This window comes from Sebastes umbrosus, chromosome 3, assembly GCF_015220745.1.
Source record: "Sebastes umbrosus isolate fSebUmb1 chromosome 3, fSebUmb1.pri, whole genome shotgun sequence".
Classification (NCBI taxonomy): Eukaryota; Metazoa; Chordata; class Actinopteri; order Perciformes; family Sebastidae; genus Sebastes; species Sebastes umbrosus.
In genome coordinates this window covers 14,219,628-14,241,137 of record NC_051271.1, presented here as the reverse complement: position 1 = coordinate 14,241,137, position 21,510 = coordinate 14,219,628, and the positions used below count along the sequence as shown (strand labels likewise).

The 21,510-nt window shown below is 41.1% G+C and overlaps 1 protein-coding gene across 6 annotated transcripts in view; it reads right to left on the bottom strand.

Annotated features, from left to right (window-relative positions):
* Positions 1-359: 359 nt before the first annotated feature.
* The window catches only part of ctnna2 (catenin (cadherin-associated protein), alpha 2), a 375,732-nt gene continuing 354,581 nt past the window's right edge, over positions 360-21,510 (bottom strand). For 5 of the 6 annotated variants that reach the window (XM_037765882.1, XM_037765879.1, XM_037765880.1 and 2 more), the window contains 4 exons: positions 18,420-18,601; positions 16,667-16,772; positions 3,765-3,899; positions 1,222-1,509 (listed from right to left, as the gene is read on the bottom strand). In XM_037765882.1, coding sequence (XP_037621810.1) covers positions 1,222-1,509; positions 3,765-3,899; positions 16,667-16,772; positions 18,420-18,601 — 711 coding nt within the window. Of the gene's footprint in view, positions 1,510-3,764; positions 3,900-16,666; positions 16,773-18,419; positions 18,602-21,510 lie in introns of all 6 variants that reach the window. The other variant, XM_037765878.1, reaches the window with a different exon arrangement.

The window sequence follows — 21,510 nt, the reverse complement described above, 5'->3', positions numbered from 1 at the left end:
TTATGCAAATTGGCATGTGTAGTAAACTGTTGTTAAGAACCTGGTAAAATATCACAGAGATAGCAGAAAAGATAGCAAGATAGCAGAAACAGTGCTGACCTAGGACCAATTATCTGAAGTCACAGTGAAGTAATGGGACTTGACCTGTGACCCTGAATCGATATGCCTATTCTTGTAAGCTTTTAGCACTAATAGATTTTGTTCTCTCCTCTGGAATCTTTTCATCTCGGGGTCTTGTATGGAAATCGCTAATGATTATGTCAGATCCTTCAGATTAATAAAAGGCATCGTACTCACTCACAGCTTGGCAGCTACCGCTGCAAAAATGACAGTAAGAAAGACACGTGAAACCTCGAGGATCAAGTTGAGGGATTTATTAGAGAAGGGTGAATATAAAGGTACTGTATGCAGGGATTTCTATTCTCTGAGCAAACCACAACTAATCAAACCTCTCTGTCTATATTTATACGCTACACAACTTCCAATCAAGGTCATCATAGTTAGTGATGTAATAATTAAATAAATTGAATTTAAAAAGGCAATACAATAGACCATAAGTGTGCTTTGGAAAAAAACACCATATGGATTATTATTATTATTATAATCATCAGGAACAAGGAAACTACTTGGATGCCAACACTTCCAGGTATCTTAAACATAAATTATTCCTAGCACTACAGGTTACATTCAAATTGAAAAAAAAAAATATCAAGAGGGAGCATACCAACATTGACATATTCCCTTTAGAATAACTCCTCTACTGAACCATTCAGGATTTCCATTCAGACAGTTTAAATGTGTATACAAGCAGCCAGTCAGTAGCACGTTAAAGATATAGCTAGAATATCAACTGCCACAAATTTTTTTTTAAATGCCACTATTCCTCCTCTGATATGTTTCTTTTTTTTTTTTTTTTAAACTCCCATATTTTCAAAAGTACTTGTATTTGTGTCACATTTTGGCTCTCACATATTAAGCTACATTAAGATCGATAAATAGTGTTGGGTGTGTGCTGGCTGCCTGCGAGCCGCGAGGCCCGCAGTGTTCACAGGAGCCGTCGTGTGGCAGTTTAATACGTATAGTCCTCCTGAGGTGTCACCGAGCACACACAGGGCAAACAGAGGTGGGTTAACACAATGTAAAAAGGAACTTTTTCTTCAACTTGTCACCGCCGTGTTTTGTTGTTTTTCTTGGGTAAGCAGGACTTTTTTTTTTTTTTTCTTAGAAGGAGTCCATGGCCTTGAATTCGCTGAGGGCCTGGACAGGGGAGATGTGTTTCTTCTGGGAGCCTCGTCGCACACGCGTCTGGCACTCCTCGGGCTTCTCCCTTTTTACCAGAGGCTTCTTCTCGGGGGCCTTCATGCGCCAAGACACCACGGGCGAGTTAACGGCCGCTGTGCCGTACACCTTCTGGTACTTAGTGGAGGCTACATAAGATGCCTTTACAGTCAGCACCACTGCGTTCATTAGGTTCTTGGCTGCTTGGATCAGGGAAGTGGCACTATCCAGCTACAGGGGTTTAAAGAGAGTTGGGAGGGGAAAGAGGAAGATAAACACTAAGGGTCAAGGTAAGAAAGTCAACGTGTCTGCAGAAAAAGAGAAAAAGTGGGATGACTTTCATGCACTCAACAAGAACATTAGGACATATTAGCCGCATCCGGTATCCAGGAGGTCTGCGCCGCAACTGGCAATTAAGCGGGATAAAAACACGGCCCTCGCTATGTGACATCTTATTTTAGCAGTTCTTAATTAGCGGAGGCGGGGGTCAGGTGTACCTCTGTCTCCGTCTGTTTTGTTTGGCTGACATTTAAGGGTCGGCGGCCAGTGGGCTTCCTACTACCCCCACGCTGAGACGAGTCAACCGCTTAGATTTAATGAGTGTGGACTCCAGCTGGCCACCATGAAAAGGTTAAAATCTCAGCAGGGCTTGCATATCTCATGTGAGACAAGCTATAATAGAGTCCTGAGAAATCATGAACTGTATCAACACAAGACACAAGGAAGCCCAAAGCAAAGATAAAAGTCAAGTCGGACTTTAATTAGAGGAGGAAATCATAATAAGGCAGTTAATAGGGAAGTTCTTTACAGACAAAACAGTAGGAATGCACCAGTTCCCCCTTTTTTCTCTCCTGATAGAAAAGCCATGACTTAAACTCAGCATGATCATTGTACTATACAGCATTTGTCGGTCTATCCTGGAAGATCTGTCTTTTGCTCTTTCTGAGCTTTTTCCCTTTTTTTCTGACTGTTAAAGAGTTTGTTTTGTGGAGTTTTTCCTTATCTGAATTCAGGGTCTAAGGATAGAAAGTATTGTATGCTGGTAAGATTGTAAAAGCTCTCTAAAGCAAAGTTGTGATTTTGTGTTATATACCTTAAATAAAAATCGATACCTGATCAGTTTGATAATGTCGGTATCTGCACAGACACCAATGAGGTATATGAGACTGGTGCATCACTAAACTACAATTACCGCCCCATCATTTTATCCTATTAGACATTTGTGTGAAAGGGTCATAATTAACATATGAATTTTTGAGTTATGGCCAAAAAAGTTTTTTTGTGAGGTCACAGTGACCTTTGACCACCAAAATCTAATCAGTTCATCCTTGAGTCCAAGTGGATGTTTGTGCCAGATGTGATGAAATTCCCTGAAGGCATTCCTGAGATATCGTGTTCACAAGAATTAGATGGACGTATGTACCTACAGATGGACGAACGGACGGATAACCCAAAAACAGTATGCCTCTGACCACAGCTGTCAACGGCACGGAGGCATAAAAAGATAAAATTACTGCCTCGCGGTTGTATACCTCCGCCAACCAGTGTGTGTGTCATCACTTCATCATTTTATCCTGTTAGATATTTGTGTAAAATTGTCATAATTAGCCTATGAATTCTTGCGTTATGGCCAAATACGAATCAGAAGAAACTCCATCATGACGTTTCTGAGATTTGGTAAAACATAATGCCTCTGGCCACAGCTGTCCCAGATGCGGAGGCATAAATAAAAATAAACATAAACATAAAATACATGTCCACAGATACACACACCTGCATACATACCGATCAATATTGATGTTGTAGAATGAACTGACTTCTAACAAAACTCCACTTTAAAAGGGAAATCTTCTCACATCTACATCTGAATGCTGCTTGAAAACATGTATTGAAGACTTTTCCTTTTATTTGAACCAAACAGTATTAATTGGCTTTATGAAGAGATTATAAAGTGTCGGCTTTGCAGGTGGATTTGTTATATTTTATCAAAAGTACAAAAGAAGAATATATGAGTGTTGAGGGGAGACTTGTATTATTATGAAGAAAAATTCTGCTCAAACTATAATATATTACTATAAACTAAATACTTTTTCATTAAAACTGAAAAGCTTTGAAATGGAGAATATGCCACAAATTAGTAAAGTTAAATGTCAAATGCAAGCAGGATTGGATAATTGACTGATTTTTAGTTTGACCAGGGATAATAGGGTTCATGAGGCATGAAAAACACAAATGGAGAAAAGCCTGCGGTGCATCTTTCTGGTATTATTAGATGGTAATCGGTATGAAATAATTGCATCAGTCTTATTCTGCATGACCCTTCATCTGGTCTTCCGAGTTTCACGATGACCTTGAACTAAAAGGTTTGCCCACCCGCAGTGCAGAGCATGAAACTTGTGTTAAATTGACTTGTCTAGTGGTTCGAGCCTTAAAAGCCTATCTGGAGCATCAGCGATAGTGGAGCTGCTCTGTATGGACAGACTTACCCCGGACACGATGAGCTCTCCACCCAGATTCTGAACCTCAGCTTTCACCTTGCTGCAAATGTTGAGCTGATGACAGTACAGGGCAATTCTCTGCAGGTAGGCCAGCAGATCCTGTTTGCACGCCGAATCAGGGCACTGAATGGAAAAGAGGAACAAAGAGAAACACGTTGTCAAAACACAGAAAACATAATAATAGTCATAAGTGAGCATTAGTTTTTACAAAGCAACTGAAAGTGGCTTGACACACATTTATGGCCTTGGCGGATATTTGTATTAAGTCTCATCACTCTGACATTTAGTGTCTTTACTATATCAGGCATTTTGTGCATGACAGTATTCCTAATACAAAAAAGAAAGTAGGTTGTATAAATATGATTAATGTTCAATTTGGGAGATTGAGGCTACTGTGCAATATCTGCTGTTTAATGATTGGCCTCGTGGTGACACTTTGGATTCTTAACGTCCTTTGACACACATCTGGCCGTATAATCCATATCATTTGTATAACATTAAGGGATTATGCCTCAAGTCCTATTTACATATTTATTTGTTTTTTATCCTTTATTCAACCAGAAAGGTCCCACTGAGATACAATATCTCTTCTGCCAGGCACTCCTGGTTGTTACATACTGACACAGGCTGTGTCCAAAATCACTCCCTTGTTTACTCTTTCACTACTTCTTTTGTAATAGACACTTCATAATGTAGTCTACAGTGAGCAGTAAATTGAGATTAAGGACACTTACGACTAGTGCACTAGTCAAGTACTGTAATGAGGTAATTAGGAGTGATTTTAGATGCACTCAAAGTGTATTCAAATGGACTGTAAGGGCGAAATATTTGAAATAAATGAAATGTAAGTCAGAATTCATAATACATCAAGGATTTGATAATCCATTAATCTGTTTGAGTAATTTTTTAAGTAAAAAAAACCCCAAAATTCGTTGATTGCAGCTTCATAAATATGAATATTTTCTGGTTTCTTTACTCCTCTATGACAGTAAACTGAATATCTTTGAGTTGTGGACAAAAACAAGACATTTGACGACGTCATCTTTGGCTTTGGGAAACACTGATCAACATTTTTCACTATTTTCTGACATTTTATAGACCAAACAACTAATCAATTAATTGAGAAAATAGTCAACAGACTAATCATCAATGAAAATAATCTTTAGTTGCAGCCCAATAAGGAGTTCCATCCCATCCATCCATCCATCTGCAACCGCTTATCCCGTTAGGGGTCGCGGGGGGGCTGGAGCCGATCCCAGCCGACATTGGGCGAAGGCGGGGTACACCCTGGACAGGTCGCCAGTCCATCACAGGGCTGACACATAGAGACAGACAACCATTCACACTCACATTCACACCTACGGGCAATTTAGAGTCAACAATTAACTTAACCTGCATGTCTTTGGACTGTGGGAGGAAACCGGAGTACCCGGAGAAAACCCACGCTAACACGGGGAGAACATGCAAACTCCACACAGAAGGGCCCCAAGCCAGATTTGAACCTGCAACCCTCTAGCTGTGAGGCACCAGTGCTAACCACTGAACCACCGTGCTCCAATAAGGAGTTATTGGGCAAAATGCAAACTAGCACAATGATATCTCTCTTCCTGTTTGCAAGTCTTTGGTAAAACGTTTCTCAATTTGAGCACCACGGCCAAACTGTTTGGATTTTCACAATGTTGTGCTGTGAAATGCTGTGATGCTGGTTAATTCAGGAGGCCCATGCTTTGTTTTAGGTTAAAACTGGATCCTCTGTGATGAACAAAGAGCCAACGGTTGGCTAGCTGACAGAAAGGATATATAATTATATCAAGACCGAAAATAAAGCCATCAAGGCAACAGATTTGTCACTGCGCCAAAGAATTTGTAGGAAAAAAAGGTTCTTGGCCTTATTTACAGCCAAAAAACCAAAGCTGCTTATTACAGACCTACCATCTGGTTTTAAATGGTGTGTGTTTTTCCACAAAAAGGTTTGAGATGTGAATTCTCTACCAAATTGGATTGTTTTAGGAATCGAGGTCTCTGATGTTGCAGCCGTTTTTTAAAGCAGAAAAACCAAGAACAACAGTCCTAACAAAAACAGTACGGTTCCAGCATTTCGCGTTGCTAATTACATTTGTCTGCACTGAGCCTGGGAGATGTTGTTCAACAATTTTTTTTTTTTTTTCAATGGTGGTTTGTTGCAAGCATTAGTTTCAAAGGCACGTTGAGTTACACTGCAGGGCGTCAAACTCCTTTCAAATTCATTTCACATGAAACAAGTTTGTCACAGCGTGTTGCCCAAGAAGAAAACAGATCAATCAGCAATGAATGGACATAATGCTTTGAGACACATAAAGACCTGCTGCCACACCAGCCAAGCTTTCTATGTATCCTTCTTCTTATTCTTCTTCTGTACTCTATTTTGTTTTAAACCAGAAGTCCAGTTGACCTGGTCCTGCTGGCCTTTTTTTTGTTACTTCAACAGCGAATAAACCAATCATACAGTGCAGCAAATGGACCGACAGGGAACACGAGGACAGCCTCCTCAGGTCTCCTACTATCACACAGTTTGCCCCTATTATTCCATCTGGAAGCCTTCCAGGAGTCAGCTATGGCCCACTAAGCTCCCAGTGGGTTAACAACACTGCATCAGCTGCTTAAACACTGTGAGCATCATTTTGTAGCAACACCTTCCTTCTAGCCATTAATATTAAACGGTCCTAACTAGGACATTCAGCAGCACGGTGTGGGGAAATGCACAGCTCATTTCCTTGTCTTGTGGGCTCGGGTAGAGGGGGGTGGCGAGTTAAACATAGAGCTGTGATATGAATATACCCCCTCCAGGACTTACGGCGTTCACTGCCGCCTGTCTTCTCTCCTTTTTCTATGAGAAAGGGCCTCTCGTGCTAAGACAAACAGTATTGATTGGCCAGTGCCAATTCACTGCTGGTCACAAATAGGGGAGCAAAACACAGTCTTTCACAGTGAAATGAAATGTTTGTTTCTTCAACCCGCACACATAATTGCAAAGAGCAATTCAAGGCATGATTTGCATTTATAGTTATGGCCGCTATCAGAGTGACAACACAGTACATAAGAGCAAAGCTGCCACCAGCATCCAGCCTCCTCTCAGTCAGTGGCGCTGAGTGCAGACTGAGGTGGAGCTACTAGCTCATAGAGCAGCCAGTGAGGCAGAGGGAAGCTTCACCCGGGGCATTAACACTGCATTGCCAGTCCTGGCTAGCATCCCTGCTAACTGCACTTCACACTGCTGGCACATACACACACACACGCGTACACACGCACACACACGCACACACACACACGCACACACACACACACACACACACACACTACTTCCCCCAGGCAAGTTTGATGCAGACATGACACAATTGTTCCCTATTGTACAGTTGACTAATAGTCCATTTCTTCCACAGATTCCCTGTTGATGTAAATAAACTGTATGGCCCATTACTTTGCAAGGCCCACTGAAGCTCTCTCTCACTCTCTCTCTCTCTCTCTCTCTCTCTCTCTGTCCTTCATAGTGAAACAGTGTTCACTACAGACTGGCATGCTTCACTTTGCTCAGTCTTTCTGAAACTCCCTCTAACCTCTAACCTAAGCAGGTCTGAAGCCAAAGCAGAAGTGGCCTAAACTTGCATTCTCTCTAACAGCCAGCAGGGGGCGACTCCTCTGGTTGCAAAAAGAAGTCTGATTGTATAGAAGTCTATGAGAAAATGAGCCTACTTCTCACTTGATTTATTACCTCAGTAAACATTGTAAACATGAGTTTATGGTCTCAATCGCTAGTTTCAAGTCTTCTTCAATACAGCATGATGTTCATTTAGTAAATTATGGTCCAATTTAGAGTCAAATAGACCAAAAAGTAGGGTATGCTTTAGAGCGTGGATACCTTGCGATTGACAGGTCACTACACTGGCGTTGTCTGGTCTGGGAGTTGTCCGTGTTTTCGTCTTACAACTTTAACCCTTTCACAGTGTGTTTTCAGTTCATGAAAGTTAATTGTAAAATTTTAGTCACTTTAAAATGTCTCATTCAGCATTTGGTTGTGCTTAGCTCCACCTTCTCGGTTGTGGTTGCAAAAAACAAAGATGCGACTGCCAAAAAATCAAGATGGCAATGACCAAAAACCAAGATGGCGACGGCCAAATGCTGAACTCAAGGCTTCAAAACCACAGTCCACAAACCGATGGGTGATGTCATGGTGACAACATCCACTTCTTATATACAGTCAATGCTCTAACCTCAGTGCTGCTTTCAGCATTTCAGGAATATATTTCGTTCACTCCAGCTGAGAAACAGGTGAGATTTTTTTTTCTGCATAATCGGGCCCTAAATGAATGAAATGTGCTCCTGATGGATAATTCAGGAAGATGATATGAACTCTGGTGCTGAGATGAGGGCAACACTCTATCAGAGTGTGGCAGTCTGTCAAAACACAAGTCACACCTCACACTGATGCAGCATTTATAAGCAGGCAGAGACTGACCTTTCCTAAATTATTCAGAGTGTAAAAAAATAGTAAGTCGGTTATTTCACTTCACCTCTTTTTGCGGTTTCTCTTTAATTATGGCATTTTTCTATATGATTCTTATATCTGCTTCAGGACATATCCAATAGTATAGTGGAGAGACGTTTGAGAGAGAGAAGGATGACATGAAGACACAATGATAGATTCAAATAGAGCATGTTACACGCAGTTACACAATATGCCTTCTAGCCGACTGGACAACTACAGTCCCTCTGATGGTAAGCTGTCATCTTTCAGTTACTTCAAGAGAGCCGGTCATCTTTCTATTTGCTCATCCAGTGTCTGGCATCTCCAACAAACACTGAGCACTACTGTGTTCTAGTACATACAGAAACCACCCATTATATGTAAGTAGAAAAACCTAATTTACTTGTTTTCCTTCTTCCTTCTGTTTTATCACACAATATGGCATTTTGCACATTACAGTTCTCAAAAGAAAAAGGAACACGGATCACCATTATCTAACAGAAGTATCGTGACCTGGTGTTCTCATTTGTGTTAATCTTTCAAACATCCTGTTCTTTTTGTGAAAAATGACTTCATTTGAATCTGCCACATTAGCATTACATTAGAAGCTGTTACTGCAAGCTGTCATGTTGCAACATACAGATCAGTACATGGTCAGCATGTGCTATGAGAACATGGAACATGTGTTGGCTCTTCTTCTAACTTATTCCTGGGGTATTAGTATGAACAGCAAAAAGCAGCATAGTCATAATAGGTGTAAAGGGAAAATGTGGATGTTTGAGATGGCTTAAATTGACAGGTGACCTTGAACTCAGACCTTTCTTTTGTTATATTGATTTATTTAAAGGATTTGCAGAGGCCTAAAGAGGTGAGAGTATCCACATTTTTGCAAAAAGACTGGAAATAGAGAAAAAAAAAGAAAAATAAATGTAATTTTATGTAACATTCATATAGATTTCTTTCCTTTTTTTTATTCCTTAAAGCTGTTAGTTAACCGTCACTATATCCTGACAGTAGGGCATGAGCCAGGTAATCTGTGTCCTCATAGTGCTTTCTAATGGAATTTGCAACTTTTCACCACACCCAAACTAAATCAACCAATCAGAGCTGAGCAGTCTCAAAAGCAGCTGTCAATCACTGCTTGCGAAACTCGCAGACTCCGATCAAACGGTCAAACTAGGCAGCGCTGATCAAATATGAATCAATATTCTGTTACTGTAATGCCTATTTCTCGCCTCAAATGTTTTCAGAAACATCTTGTAGTGTACTGTTTAGCTGGAAAATGAGAAAGTTTGTGACCCGATTGTTGAAAACAATCGCGCCAAAACCAATCACCGCCTACCGGCCGGAGCAAACTTTCTCGTTCTATAGCTAAAGAGTGCACTACAAGATGTTTCTGAAAACATTTGAGGAGAGAAATAGGCATTACAGTAACAGAATATTAACTTACATTTGATCAGAGCTCCCTAGTTTGACCGTTTGATCGGAGATGGCAAGTTTCGTGAGCAGTGATTGACAGCTGTTTGAGAGACTGCTCGGCTCTGATTGGTTGTTTTTCTTTCATGCGGTGGAATATGGCAAATGCAATTACGGAGCACAGGAGGACACAGAGGTAAAATATTTTTTCCGCAAATCACCTGTCTCATGCATTACTGTCAAGACATAGTGAAAAAAAAAAGTATCATAATCACTCAAAGCTACCAACTGCAGCTTTAAATCACTTTGCGGCAGCCTCAGATTTGTCTCGGGAGACGTGACGTGCCTCCTCAGGTCGGTGCGAGAGAGTCGCAGGGGAGATGCGTGGGGAGAGAGGTGAGGAAAAGATACTGTGTGAGGTAAAAGGGACAGGTGCATGCTGGTGTTCAACAAACAACGGGAAGTTAGTTATGTGTGGTTTGGCATGCTGATTTGGCTGCTCAATGACAGGGTCAACAGCTGGAGCTGCAGAGAGGCTGTGACACACAGCTCAAGGTGGCGATGAAGGTGGTTTTAAACTACCTTCATTTGCCCTAATTTGCGTCAAAGATTTCACTCCTTCTTGGAGTCAGAACTGAGTCATATCTGAACACATACTGTAGATATGATACACGTACTTTTAGCTACAGTGTGACTTTATGCCTACAGAAATGCTTTGCATCTAAAGATATGAAGGAAGAGTAAGACACTGACATAACATGATAAATGATATTAGATTTAAAGCAGGGAAAATCTTAAAAAAAAACACCTCTCAGAATTACCTAAAATATGTATTTTGGTCATTTTTTCTTACTTCCTGAAAAGCTCACAATTCTGCACTCAGCGACAACACTGACTTTTGAAGATAGTTAGCACTGACTCCTCTCTAGCCATCTCCGGTTAAACTGTAGTTTTTGTTTTTACTGAGAAGCCTTTTAATTACACATCAGTCACACTTGGTTTCACTGCTGTCAGTGGAGGCGACAGGAGCTTTGCTCTTGTTGTTCTGCATTCAATGCGACAGGCCCTTCCGCTGTGACAACTAAAGTGAAACCTGGAAGTCTGAACGCCTAGCTTCAAAATCTGTATGTGTTAAGCATCACTTAGAAACAATTACTTGACACATACTTTAACACTTCCCAGTGTTCAAACTGAAAGTTCACATGAGTGCAAACACAAAAGAAACGTAAACTTTATTATATTCGTCACAGGTGCATACATGAAATTTGACCTCTGCACTTAACCCATCTTAAGCACTTTTAAGGAGCAGTGGGCCGCTGTAAAGCGCCTGCAGAGCAATTTGGGGTTAAGTGTCTCGCTCAAGGATGCTTTGATGTGCAGCAGTAGGAACCGGGGATGGAACCGGTTAAAAGACGACTACTCTACCCACTAAGCTACAGACTACAGCTACAAAGAAAAGTATCCTTGAATGTAATGACAAGGAAATAAACCAGGAAATGTGACTGGAAACCAGAGTTAAAAGACAAGGCTGGACATACTCTATTTTGTATTACTCTCAACAAACCCCAAGAGAAGACCAAAACCAACAATGAATTGATCCAACAAACAAATCGTCTGTGTAGCCTGATTTATTTTCACTTATTCCAACACAGACTTCCATTTTTGTCCCAAAACTACACATCAGAGAGCCACACGAGTGACATGTTCCTTCATTACAGTAAACACTGCTACTGTAGTTTATTTTGAGTCAATCCCAGATGCACTGTCCTGCTGCTGTAAATACTCGCTAATGCACCAAACAGTATTAATCCATGTCTAAAAATAGCCCCCTAAGAATTGCACTACTTAGTCCTGTTTGAGGACCTTTATATAACAATACTCTATACTCTACAGTACTATACCTTAAAGGTGCTAAATGCCAGATTGGGAGCATATCTATTGCCTCTGCACGAATCTCAACATGGCAACAGCTGAGCCGGCGGCTCGTAGCGAGGGAGGGTTGGCGCTACGCTTCCGCAATGACGCCGACAGTCGGGACAGCATTATCAGCTGTAACCGCTGCATGAGCGCAGTGCAGAAGGTCGGCCGTGAACTAGCCAGTGGGACACGCTCACGATTACAACACAGTCAGAGGGAGAGCGACTTCATTCTCTGCTCAGGTAGACATTACTCCTCTATAGTTTTATTCAGCAAATTGTTGATTGCTGCTATATTAATGCTCTGGATATTGAGTTAAACACCTTTGACATAACTACATGAATGTACAGACATCAACAACGACCACCTGCACAGGTATATCTGAAGCCAGATGGTGCTGCAATCAAACGCTGCCCGTCTCAAGCAGAGCGATACTGTTGTATGCCACTGCTGTTCATGACTCTCAACAATAAATGTATGTCTGAATAGGTGTGCTTAATGTTTGTACAGCTGTCCTCCACTATGTTGCTTGTGTCTGTAGGAGGCATACTTAAAGAATGAAGCAGAGTGAGGGAAATGGAGTGGGGGAAATAGAGTAGAAAAAAAGGCATTGCTGCAGTGAAATGGGGTGAGTTGCCTCGAGGGGTTTTTCTACGTCAAGTGCTGTGCTTAAATGACTATGAAAGAGCTCGCCGTCCTTCCACCGTTCCACGCAGAATTGCCTTCTGCTTCACACTTGTTCATCAATAGGGCTGATGTGGAGTCATGGCGACAAGGTTTGCTACTTAAGGGACCTGTCTGAAAGCAGCGGAGCAGCCTTTATTCTTACCGTCAAGCCACAGTGCTCTCGATAAACACAGGTTACCTACAACAATGTGGGAATGCAAAATACTTGTCTTTTTCATACGCAACAGGACAAATAATCATGTTATGTTATCTGATGTGGAATTCCAATAAGATGCTTCATAAAATCAAACTTTTGCTGTTTTAACTTTTTAATAACTCATTCCATTCACTGAACGGTATGGCAAACAGATGCCGCGAATGCCTCACATGAAAAGACTTTTATAATAAATATATGTTGGAAATGAAAATGTCTTCAAGCCCCTCTTTATTTCCTGAACATAGCTCTGATGTTTCTGGAAGTGTAACAGAAGGCTTTGAATATTCAGTAAACACTGGTCTAGGAACCATTTAAGTGAGAATTAAAAATGGCAAGCCACCTGCTCTTTTCATTACAGCAACTGTTGATTCAGACACAGGCTCTGCCACTGATTTGCCATGTGACAGATTCACTCCCACCTAAACCCTGTTAAACACCGATCGTCACTCGGCAGCCCACGAGCCAAGAAATGAATACATGAGCACATGAACACAAGTTCATGCTTACTTTGTCATTTCTGTCCCAGATCCTGCTCTAAACAACAAGCCGTGACGCAGACTGGGACCGGCTTCCAGAGACAAATGTTCTCACACATGGAAACATTAAAAATGTTTAGAAACAAGACGCTAACAGATTAAAACTCTCATTTTTCATCTCTCTGTTTGTGGTAATTACTGCGTGACAGACAGTTATGCAATCATAGCTTGAACCTTTGTTCTGTAGTGCAATATGCTCTGGAGAGCAGGACAGTGTCACATGAGGAAAACAGTGCCAGCTCTGACTAAAGATGCCTTCTGGTCAGCTGAATGCTCAACAGACTCTACGACCGCTCAAACTGAGAGGCATGCTGCGCTGTGCTAATAGCGGAAGGCTTGCCCACATACTAGCCGTGTTTCCATTCAATTGCCAAGCAAATTGTAAGCAAACTTTTTAAAATGTTGCAAAAAAAAGAAATGTGAATCAAGCGCGTTTCCATCAACTGGTTTGGAGAGAATAAACTCCGTTACAGCGCAGTTTTGGTCAGAAATAGGCGATAGAGGCTACGCGAGGCTACGCGTGGCTGTAATCTGCAAGTAAACAGAAAAGCAGATATAGAGGTTGCGAACCAGAAACAAAACAAGTCGGCTTGGCCAACCTACGATAGAAAAATGTGTTTCAATTGCGCAAGTTTTAATTATTCTGTCAGCTCGTATTGGCCATATACAGTAAATGCTGTCCGGAGGCGAAGACAAGCATTCGTATACGTTATGGGAATATCTGAGAAGAAGCTGACAGCAGAAACAGTCGATCAGTCATGTGAGTTAAATGTTCGCCACATCAGAATTTATTCGGCAAAACCGTTTCCATAATCTATTTAGCACATGAATTGTTTTTCGGGGCAAAACCACCTCAAGCGAGCGTAAAAACCTTTTTCTCGCAATTGAGGAAGTTTTATCGAATTTTGCCGTTTCCATACAGCTTTTCTAATGCGATACTTTAAAATGCAAATAAAAATATGTCAATGGAAACACGGATTATGTCGTGAAGTCACATATTGTCACATAAAAGGTACGGGATAAAGAAATGTACAGAAAGAGGCGAAAACAATGTCTTTGTACTGATAAACCGCATCCTAGGACTGTCCTCGACCAAAGAAATTCTTGGTCGACTGACACTCATAAGATTTTGTCGACTAATTGATTAGTTGATTCAATCGACGGATTTGTAAAACTGAGATTCTCCACAAAGAATCAGACAAAAGCACCACTTTAAATCTTGTGTTTACCAGAGATGTGCTCCTAAGTTTCTTGGAAATAAGTCATTCAGCATGAAAAAACGTAAAAAAACGACTAATCAACTAAAATCTAAGTTGACTAAGACCAAAACAGCCGATTAGTTGACTAACCCTGAGCAAAGTTTCTGTGCGTACTTTAACTTGCGTATGTTCATTTGATTATGCAAACTCAGTTCCAGATAGGATCACGCCACCTAAATGAATGTGAAATGATTTTAATTAGTATAAAATGCCTTCACAGGAAATAGTGATGAAGGCTTGGAAAGGTTTGTCAAGGGCAGGCTATTTTTTTTGTTTTATTCTTCGTCTTTTTTAAAAAACAGACCAACTAATTAGTTAGTAGGACATCTCAATAAAACCTGGCCTATGTCAAAATTTAATTTTTTAACACGGAATGAAAAAAGTTGTGGCCCATGTATTCTAATACTTTTTATAATTATTTTGAAGATTTGGATCCGGATGGAAATTCAAGTTTTCTGTTTTCTTCTGTTAAAGCTTGTATAATCAATATGTTTACACCAATCGATCAGATAACTACATGTAATGTGAAAGGGGTCATTTGTGTGATGATGAACACGACTCTGCAGTTTCCTTCAGCTCTATGGAGCATTTCAGTGTCTTTCATTAATAATTCTGTTTTTTTACGGCCTGCAGCTTTACTGTTTTGATTCGGTCTCACGGCTCTCATCAGCACCATTTCCAGGTACAGCAGGCGAGTAAACAAAGCTCTGATAAACCAACTGTACGCTACCTGGCCAGCACCAAACGGCAGACAGACAAAGTAAATGCCTTTTCTCTTTTCTTAGGAGTTAGCGGTCAAACAGAGCTGAAAGGAGAGTGAATATTGTCTTACTGTATCTGCTGGATGTGTAAATAAGCCGCTGTTTGCTGACACATTTGTTATATCAAATTTACTAGGTGGTGTTATATGTCAATGTTGTCTTTACAGCTTGTTGCACTGGCCCAAGGTGGCCAAAAAACAAAAATAAAAAACAAACAATTAATGCAGGTTTCAAAGAACATTTTGAGGACTGTGCAGCTTTTATGGAGGTATGATTCACTAGTAATAGTTAGTTATCAATATCTAGTTATCTAGTTATCAATATTATAATAGCATGGGTATTCACAGACATTTATATAAAGGAGAAATTTCATTGACATATTAAAGGCACAGTGTGTAACATTTTGGGGGATCTATTCGAAGAAATGGAATATAATATTCATAACAATGTTTTCTTTAGTGTACAATCACATGAAACTAAGAATCGTTGTGTTTTCATTATTATTATTATCATTCATTGTTGGCCCCTCCTCCTCGGCTAAAAGAGCGAGCGAGGGAGAGAGAGCAGCAATGGTTGAGCCAGCTATAGAGTGAATGAAGAGAGGGAACGGCGTTAGTGAGAACAAGAAATATGTTTTTGCTGAAGCCCAGAAATGTCCCGAACACAGCAAAATAAATAGAAAAGAGAATAAACAGGCAAATACAGACAGCACCACAGAGTTCAAGAGGGTGAGAAGTGATGATTGAGATGGATTATTTTTGGATCAGTCTATACATTCTTTTTTTTTTTTTTTTTTTTAATTCTGGCATATTATAGCTTTAAGTATAGTGACTGGTTTGAAATTTGGCACATGAAACTAAAGGTGCAGCAGCTTTGTTGGCGATCATGTGTGCAGGCCTCATGTGAGTTTCAGGACTTCAGAAAAAAAGATGAGATTGTGATTCTAAATTTTGATGTGAGCTCCAGCATTTCTTCAGCAAAGCAACACTGGAAAGAGGCCCAGCGTGCGATGCTGAAACCAACAATGATTATTCCAAGGGTTTGCTAGCAAACAGCAGTTACAATTACATTGACAACAGGCTGCCTTAATAAATCAGTGAGTCTTGTGCCTAAGTTTATTCTCACTGCTTATTAGAGACAGACGAAATGAAGAAGAACATTATGCATTACCTGGAGTGCTGCATTCTGAAATACCTCCCACTTCATTTGCGGTATGCACACATACACGGCGTACACACCGCATTTATTTTCGCTCCCGTCTTCCCTAGGCACAGCACTGATTGATTAGATATTGAAAATGGTCTGTCAGCGTGTTTTAGAGAAGTACTCATCTGATAATGAATGCAACACCTCGGCTGGGAGCTAATTATATTAGAGACACAACTTGGTTCTGCTGTCTTGCTCTCTCAGTGTTGGCCCCATTGGGAGGCAAAGTCATGCGGCAACACAGCCCGCCGCTCCAGCTGGGCTTGTCAATGCCCACATTAAAGATTTCCAATGGCCATGCCCACTTACTCCAACTCAAAAAACTTGCTCCGCCGCCAGCTACTACGACACAGTCGGAGACAGTCTCAGATAAAAAAGTATAATGATATAAATGACAGTGGCAGACGTTACCTGATCTGCAACAGCGCGGGCCAATTTGTCCATCCTGGAGCCGGCCTCTGCAATCTTCTTAGCTGCGTTGATCACATCTGAGGAGTTCTTCAGGGGGCCTTTGCCTCTGGGAAAATTAAAGGAGTGAGAAAGAAGGTAAAAAGGGAATGTGGGTGGAGTTGCAGAGGCAGAGGACATGCAGAGCTTCCCTATAAAGCTCACCACTGAGCGCGTACAGCAGCGGCTAATTTGCTGCGGCAGGCAGGAGGTATATGAGACATTACAATCAACCAACAATACACGCTTTTCCCAGATAGTGGATAGTACAAATACAGTATACCTTTGTCCCTAATGATGTATCTTGAAGACGTGCTTTGTATCACAAAGAACAAAAACAAAATGGTTTCTGTTTTTAACAGCAAAACAGGAGCATTTTCAGAGCAGCTACAGTAGGAAATAGAACAGGAGAGGGAAATAATGGCCAACCACTGAGCCTTTGTTCTGTGTTGTGTTTTTCTTGATTTGCCAGCACGGGGAAAGTTATTGTGGCTGGATAAGTGTGTTTGCCTGTGTGTGATGTCTCATTTTTAGTCAGCGCTAAGCTGAAATTTCCACTCAGTTTGTTCATGCCAATCTGAGTAACTGGGGTCAATGCCAAGTAATAATGGTGCAGTCACTGCACCACCATAATCACTCATGACTAATGACTCGTGGCTCTGATTTTTCTTTTTTTTTTCTCTTTTTTGGTTTGTTCCATGCCATATAATAGTGGAGTGGTTCACAAATCCATACAGGAGGCAGATAACCATCAGTTAGGCATTAGGGATTTCCCTGATATGTTGAGCCCAGATGGGGGAGATTGAGAGGAAAGCTGCTGGCTTTTAGTAAACATAAGCGACAAGATTCTTAATGCAAACAGATTATCTATTACAGTATATCTTTGAATCACAGCATCGCTACGTAGTCTGAGCAAAACAAAGGTTGTCTGGGTCACTTTGCCTTTCACAAAACAGTTTGCAGCTTTGAGGCAGGGTTGTTTTTCACCAATCCCACTTGATTTATTTTTGCTGCTCCAATATTTTTTATATAAACAATGGATGAAAACACTGTATGTGAAAAGGGTTGCAAAAAATTCTCACAGAGAATTATCACCTGACACTTTTTTAAGCTCACGGTTTTGGTTCTATGGCACAACATTTCTGTTTTGGTTCACTCTCACCGCTCTTATCAACCTGTTCTCAGAAACAGCAGGTAGCTGCTTGCAGTGGAAAACCTCTGATACCCTCTATACACTACCTACCCAGCACCAAACAGCAGAAAAACAAAGTTAGCGACCAACTGGTGAACATAGCGGGAGAATTTACAACCCAGTCGCAAAAAAAACTTTGGCATTCTACGATTCTGCAAACCAGGAATACATTTCATGAACACGCTTTGATACTTTTCATTAATACGTACGAACAGTTGTCTCCTGGAAGAAAGCCTTGTGTTTGTTGGACCCATCCACCTCCCCTCCCGCCTATCAGGTGTGTCTCTTTTTGCTCTTTATACTACATAACTTTCTCTGTCCAAAAGCAAAAATGTCGACATTTAACGTATCCCTGGTTTGCAGACACGTACAGTTTGTGCATGGGCTAGATGTTTAAGCAATAGTTTGCTAATATATTAGTCATCCAATATGAACTTAAAATGTGACAATACATCAACTTGTTGGGTGGCACAAAAAAAAAATCAGTCATTGCAGGTTTAAATTTTGCTGCTTTGTGATTTTTACCTGGTGAAGTCTGTCATCTCCATCATGATCATACACATCTGCTTGGCCAGCACAATGATGTCATTGCCATTGTCGTCCCACTTGGCCACTTCTGCATCCAGCTTGCACTTCTCCTGTCTGAAGCTCTCCACCTGCTCAGCAATCTTAGCCTTCTCCTCCTGGGGAAGCTGCGCCATGATAGCCTGCAGGCAACAGGGGAGCATGGAAGAAACAAAAGCATTAGAGGAGCAGGAGGAGGCTGTTAGGGAGTAAATTTGAGCAGAATAAATTGGAAGGATTGCTCAGAATGAGGGAAATGCCAGAGGAGAAGAGTTTAGGTAAAGGAGAGAGATAAGGTTGGGGAAGAGAGAACGATAGGGAAATGAGGAAAGGGGCGAATAAGGAGAGGGATTAGTTAAGGAGAAAGAGAATAAAGGAAATAATATAAGGGGGAGAGCTGTACCATTTGTTCTATTTTTTTCTCTTTGGTCTACTTTTTAATCCGCCCTACAAAACTTGAACACTAAGTTTGGAGCCTGAGTCCTTCTTAAACGCTTCAAAATAAAGTTCTAAACTTTACATTTTATGACTGGACCCTTTCAAACCCCTTGACATCCTATATCCATAAAAAGCAAATCCATTTTTGCCTTCATTCTTTCCTCGGCGGCCTTTGGGGGCAGGTCCAAAATGGCATAAATCTTGTGGCAAGGTCACAGGCGCGGTACGGACCCGGTATTATTTGGGAGATAAATGTATAATTACCTCGCTTCTTAGACCAGAGAATGAATAATGCATTTGTTCAACATTATGTCAGGGAGGTGAGATGGAAGGAAGAGTAACCTGGTTTCCATTAGGTCGATTCTATTGACTCGAGAGGCAGAGAGAGAAAACGAGTACAGTAAAAAAAAACGAAAAGTCACCATTGTTTTTTAACCTCATCTATTATTGACTGTCCTCCAAGAATTGCTATTCTCTTAATGAAATAATCGCCCTTGTCCTCCTTTTGCCTCTTCCTTATTCCCTCACTCACAGCAAAGCTGGTGTGTGGGGTTGCGGCGTGAGCTCAGCTAGAAAGTGCGTCACTTTGCTCATGTCTCCTGCTAGACGTGTCAGGAGGAAATTGAAAAAAATATATAGATGACTTTTCCTTCTGAAATTCTTTTGAAAAGAAAATACGCTGAAACAGGAGGGGGCCTGCAATGAAAGACAAAAAAAAGAGAAGAAATTACAGGCAGAAATAGAGAAGCATGGAGGCACAACTTTCTCATCAGAGGCCAACAGATGTGTCCATGAGCTTTGGCCTACTGATCACTGTGTGAGCAGAGTGGTGCAAAGCTTTGATGGCGGTTAGCTTGAAAAAAAAAAAAAAAAAACCCGAACGGCATAAACAAACAAGCAAAACCAGCCCCCTCAAGCCCAGTGTAGATTTCCTCCGCTGCTGGTGCCAAGACACACAAACAACAGCGAGGCAGCAAATCCCATTAAACCGCGTGTGGGGTGAAAACACGGCTCACATTTAAAACAAATACAAAGTAATATGTATTTAGACTGCACAATGAGGAATAAACAATTTAAAACAGGCCACTGATTCCAGCGGGGCAAACTTGTATTCACTTTGCAGGTGTCGCTATGAATTATGGGTCGCACACAGCAGGCAGTGACTCCGGGGCCACTGCAACAACATTTATTTAATCTGTGACAAAACAACTACTGTAAGTCTGCCCATCCCATAGACGTTTAAAGAGAACTGGATACAGCGTTGGAGGCGGGCTCCTGTTAATTCCTATGAAAGTTGCTCAGTGGCGCATGAAGCCAAAATGGCTCGACTGTCGAGTGATTAAGTACCCGGATCATCTGGTGATCTTCCGCATCAATTGGGCCCATACAGCAGGAGCACTAGCGTTTTCCTTTAACTCCGCCTCCCGGCCCTCGGTCCAGCCGCAGTCTGGGTCTCATTCACATGAATGACAGCACAAAAATAACTCTGGATTCGGCTATTAGTGCATTTTACAACTTTTAGGACCTAATGATTTGAATAAGGGCTTTCCAGTGTTCGTACTGGGCAGTTGATTTACCTAAAAAAAAATGATCCGCTAATTCACAGACGTCTCTTTCCCAATGTAAGTCTATGGGAAAAAAGTATTTTTGGGCCCAATGGCATCAGGTGACGGACATGAAGGTTGTAATTGATGTTATTGAAATTCACAGCCACTATGTAAAATTTACCTCAAAGCCCGGTGCTCTTCCTGAAGGCTTGGCCCATCTACAAGTCAAATATACCTCCATAACATAATTTACTAATCCGGACAGGCTTGGTTTATTACCACTAATGGGCTTATTAAATAACCATATTTTAACCAATAGTCCTCCTGCTTCTTTGAGTTTGCCTTAAATCACACAACATTTGCTGTGTCTTATTCTTACATTCTTATTTATGCTGTTGATTTCAACTATAATTAAAAAAAATAAATCTGTTTGAATAATAGCACAAAAATGTATAAAAATAAACTTGAGGCATTTTAGTCTAGACACTTTAAGGGTGCTTGTGGTTCTGATTAGCCGGTAGCTCCCTGGGGTATGGTTTGCTGATTACATGCTCATGTTCAATGTGGCCCAAAACATAATGTAGGCGAAGCTGTACAGTAATTGCTGCCTAATCAATAGCGACACAGGTGAGTGCACTGTGCCACCAAAGCACATCTCTCTGACCTCAGGACTCGAGGGCGGTCATTAGCATATCTTTGCTGCTCATTTCGTTCCTGCACCCAACTGTTGAGGCATTAATTATTCACTTATTTCTATAATTACACCGAGCAGTATGCCCCTGGTGTCAAAATGGCGGGTACACCCATGGTTGGAAAAAGGCACAGTTCTAGTTTTTGCTAAATACCGTTGTAGCGAGTCAGATAAAGAATGTAAATTGAGAATCGGAGTAGTTTCTAGGTTCGGATATTTCTGTAAGTGCGATCAAAATGTTTCCCCCCTACGTCTTCTGCGCACAAGAGCTGCATAAAAACCAAGATGAACTGCTCCCCCAAAGAGCTAAAGGGAGCAAAAAGTCTCTTGAAACTCAACAATTTGGATTGGAAATTCCTTTTCTAAAATTAGGGAT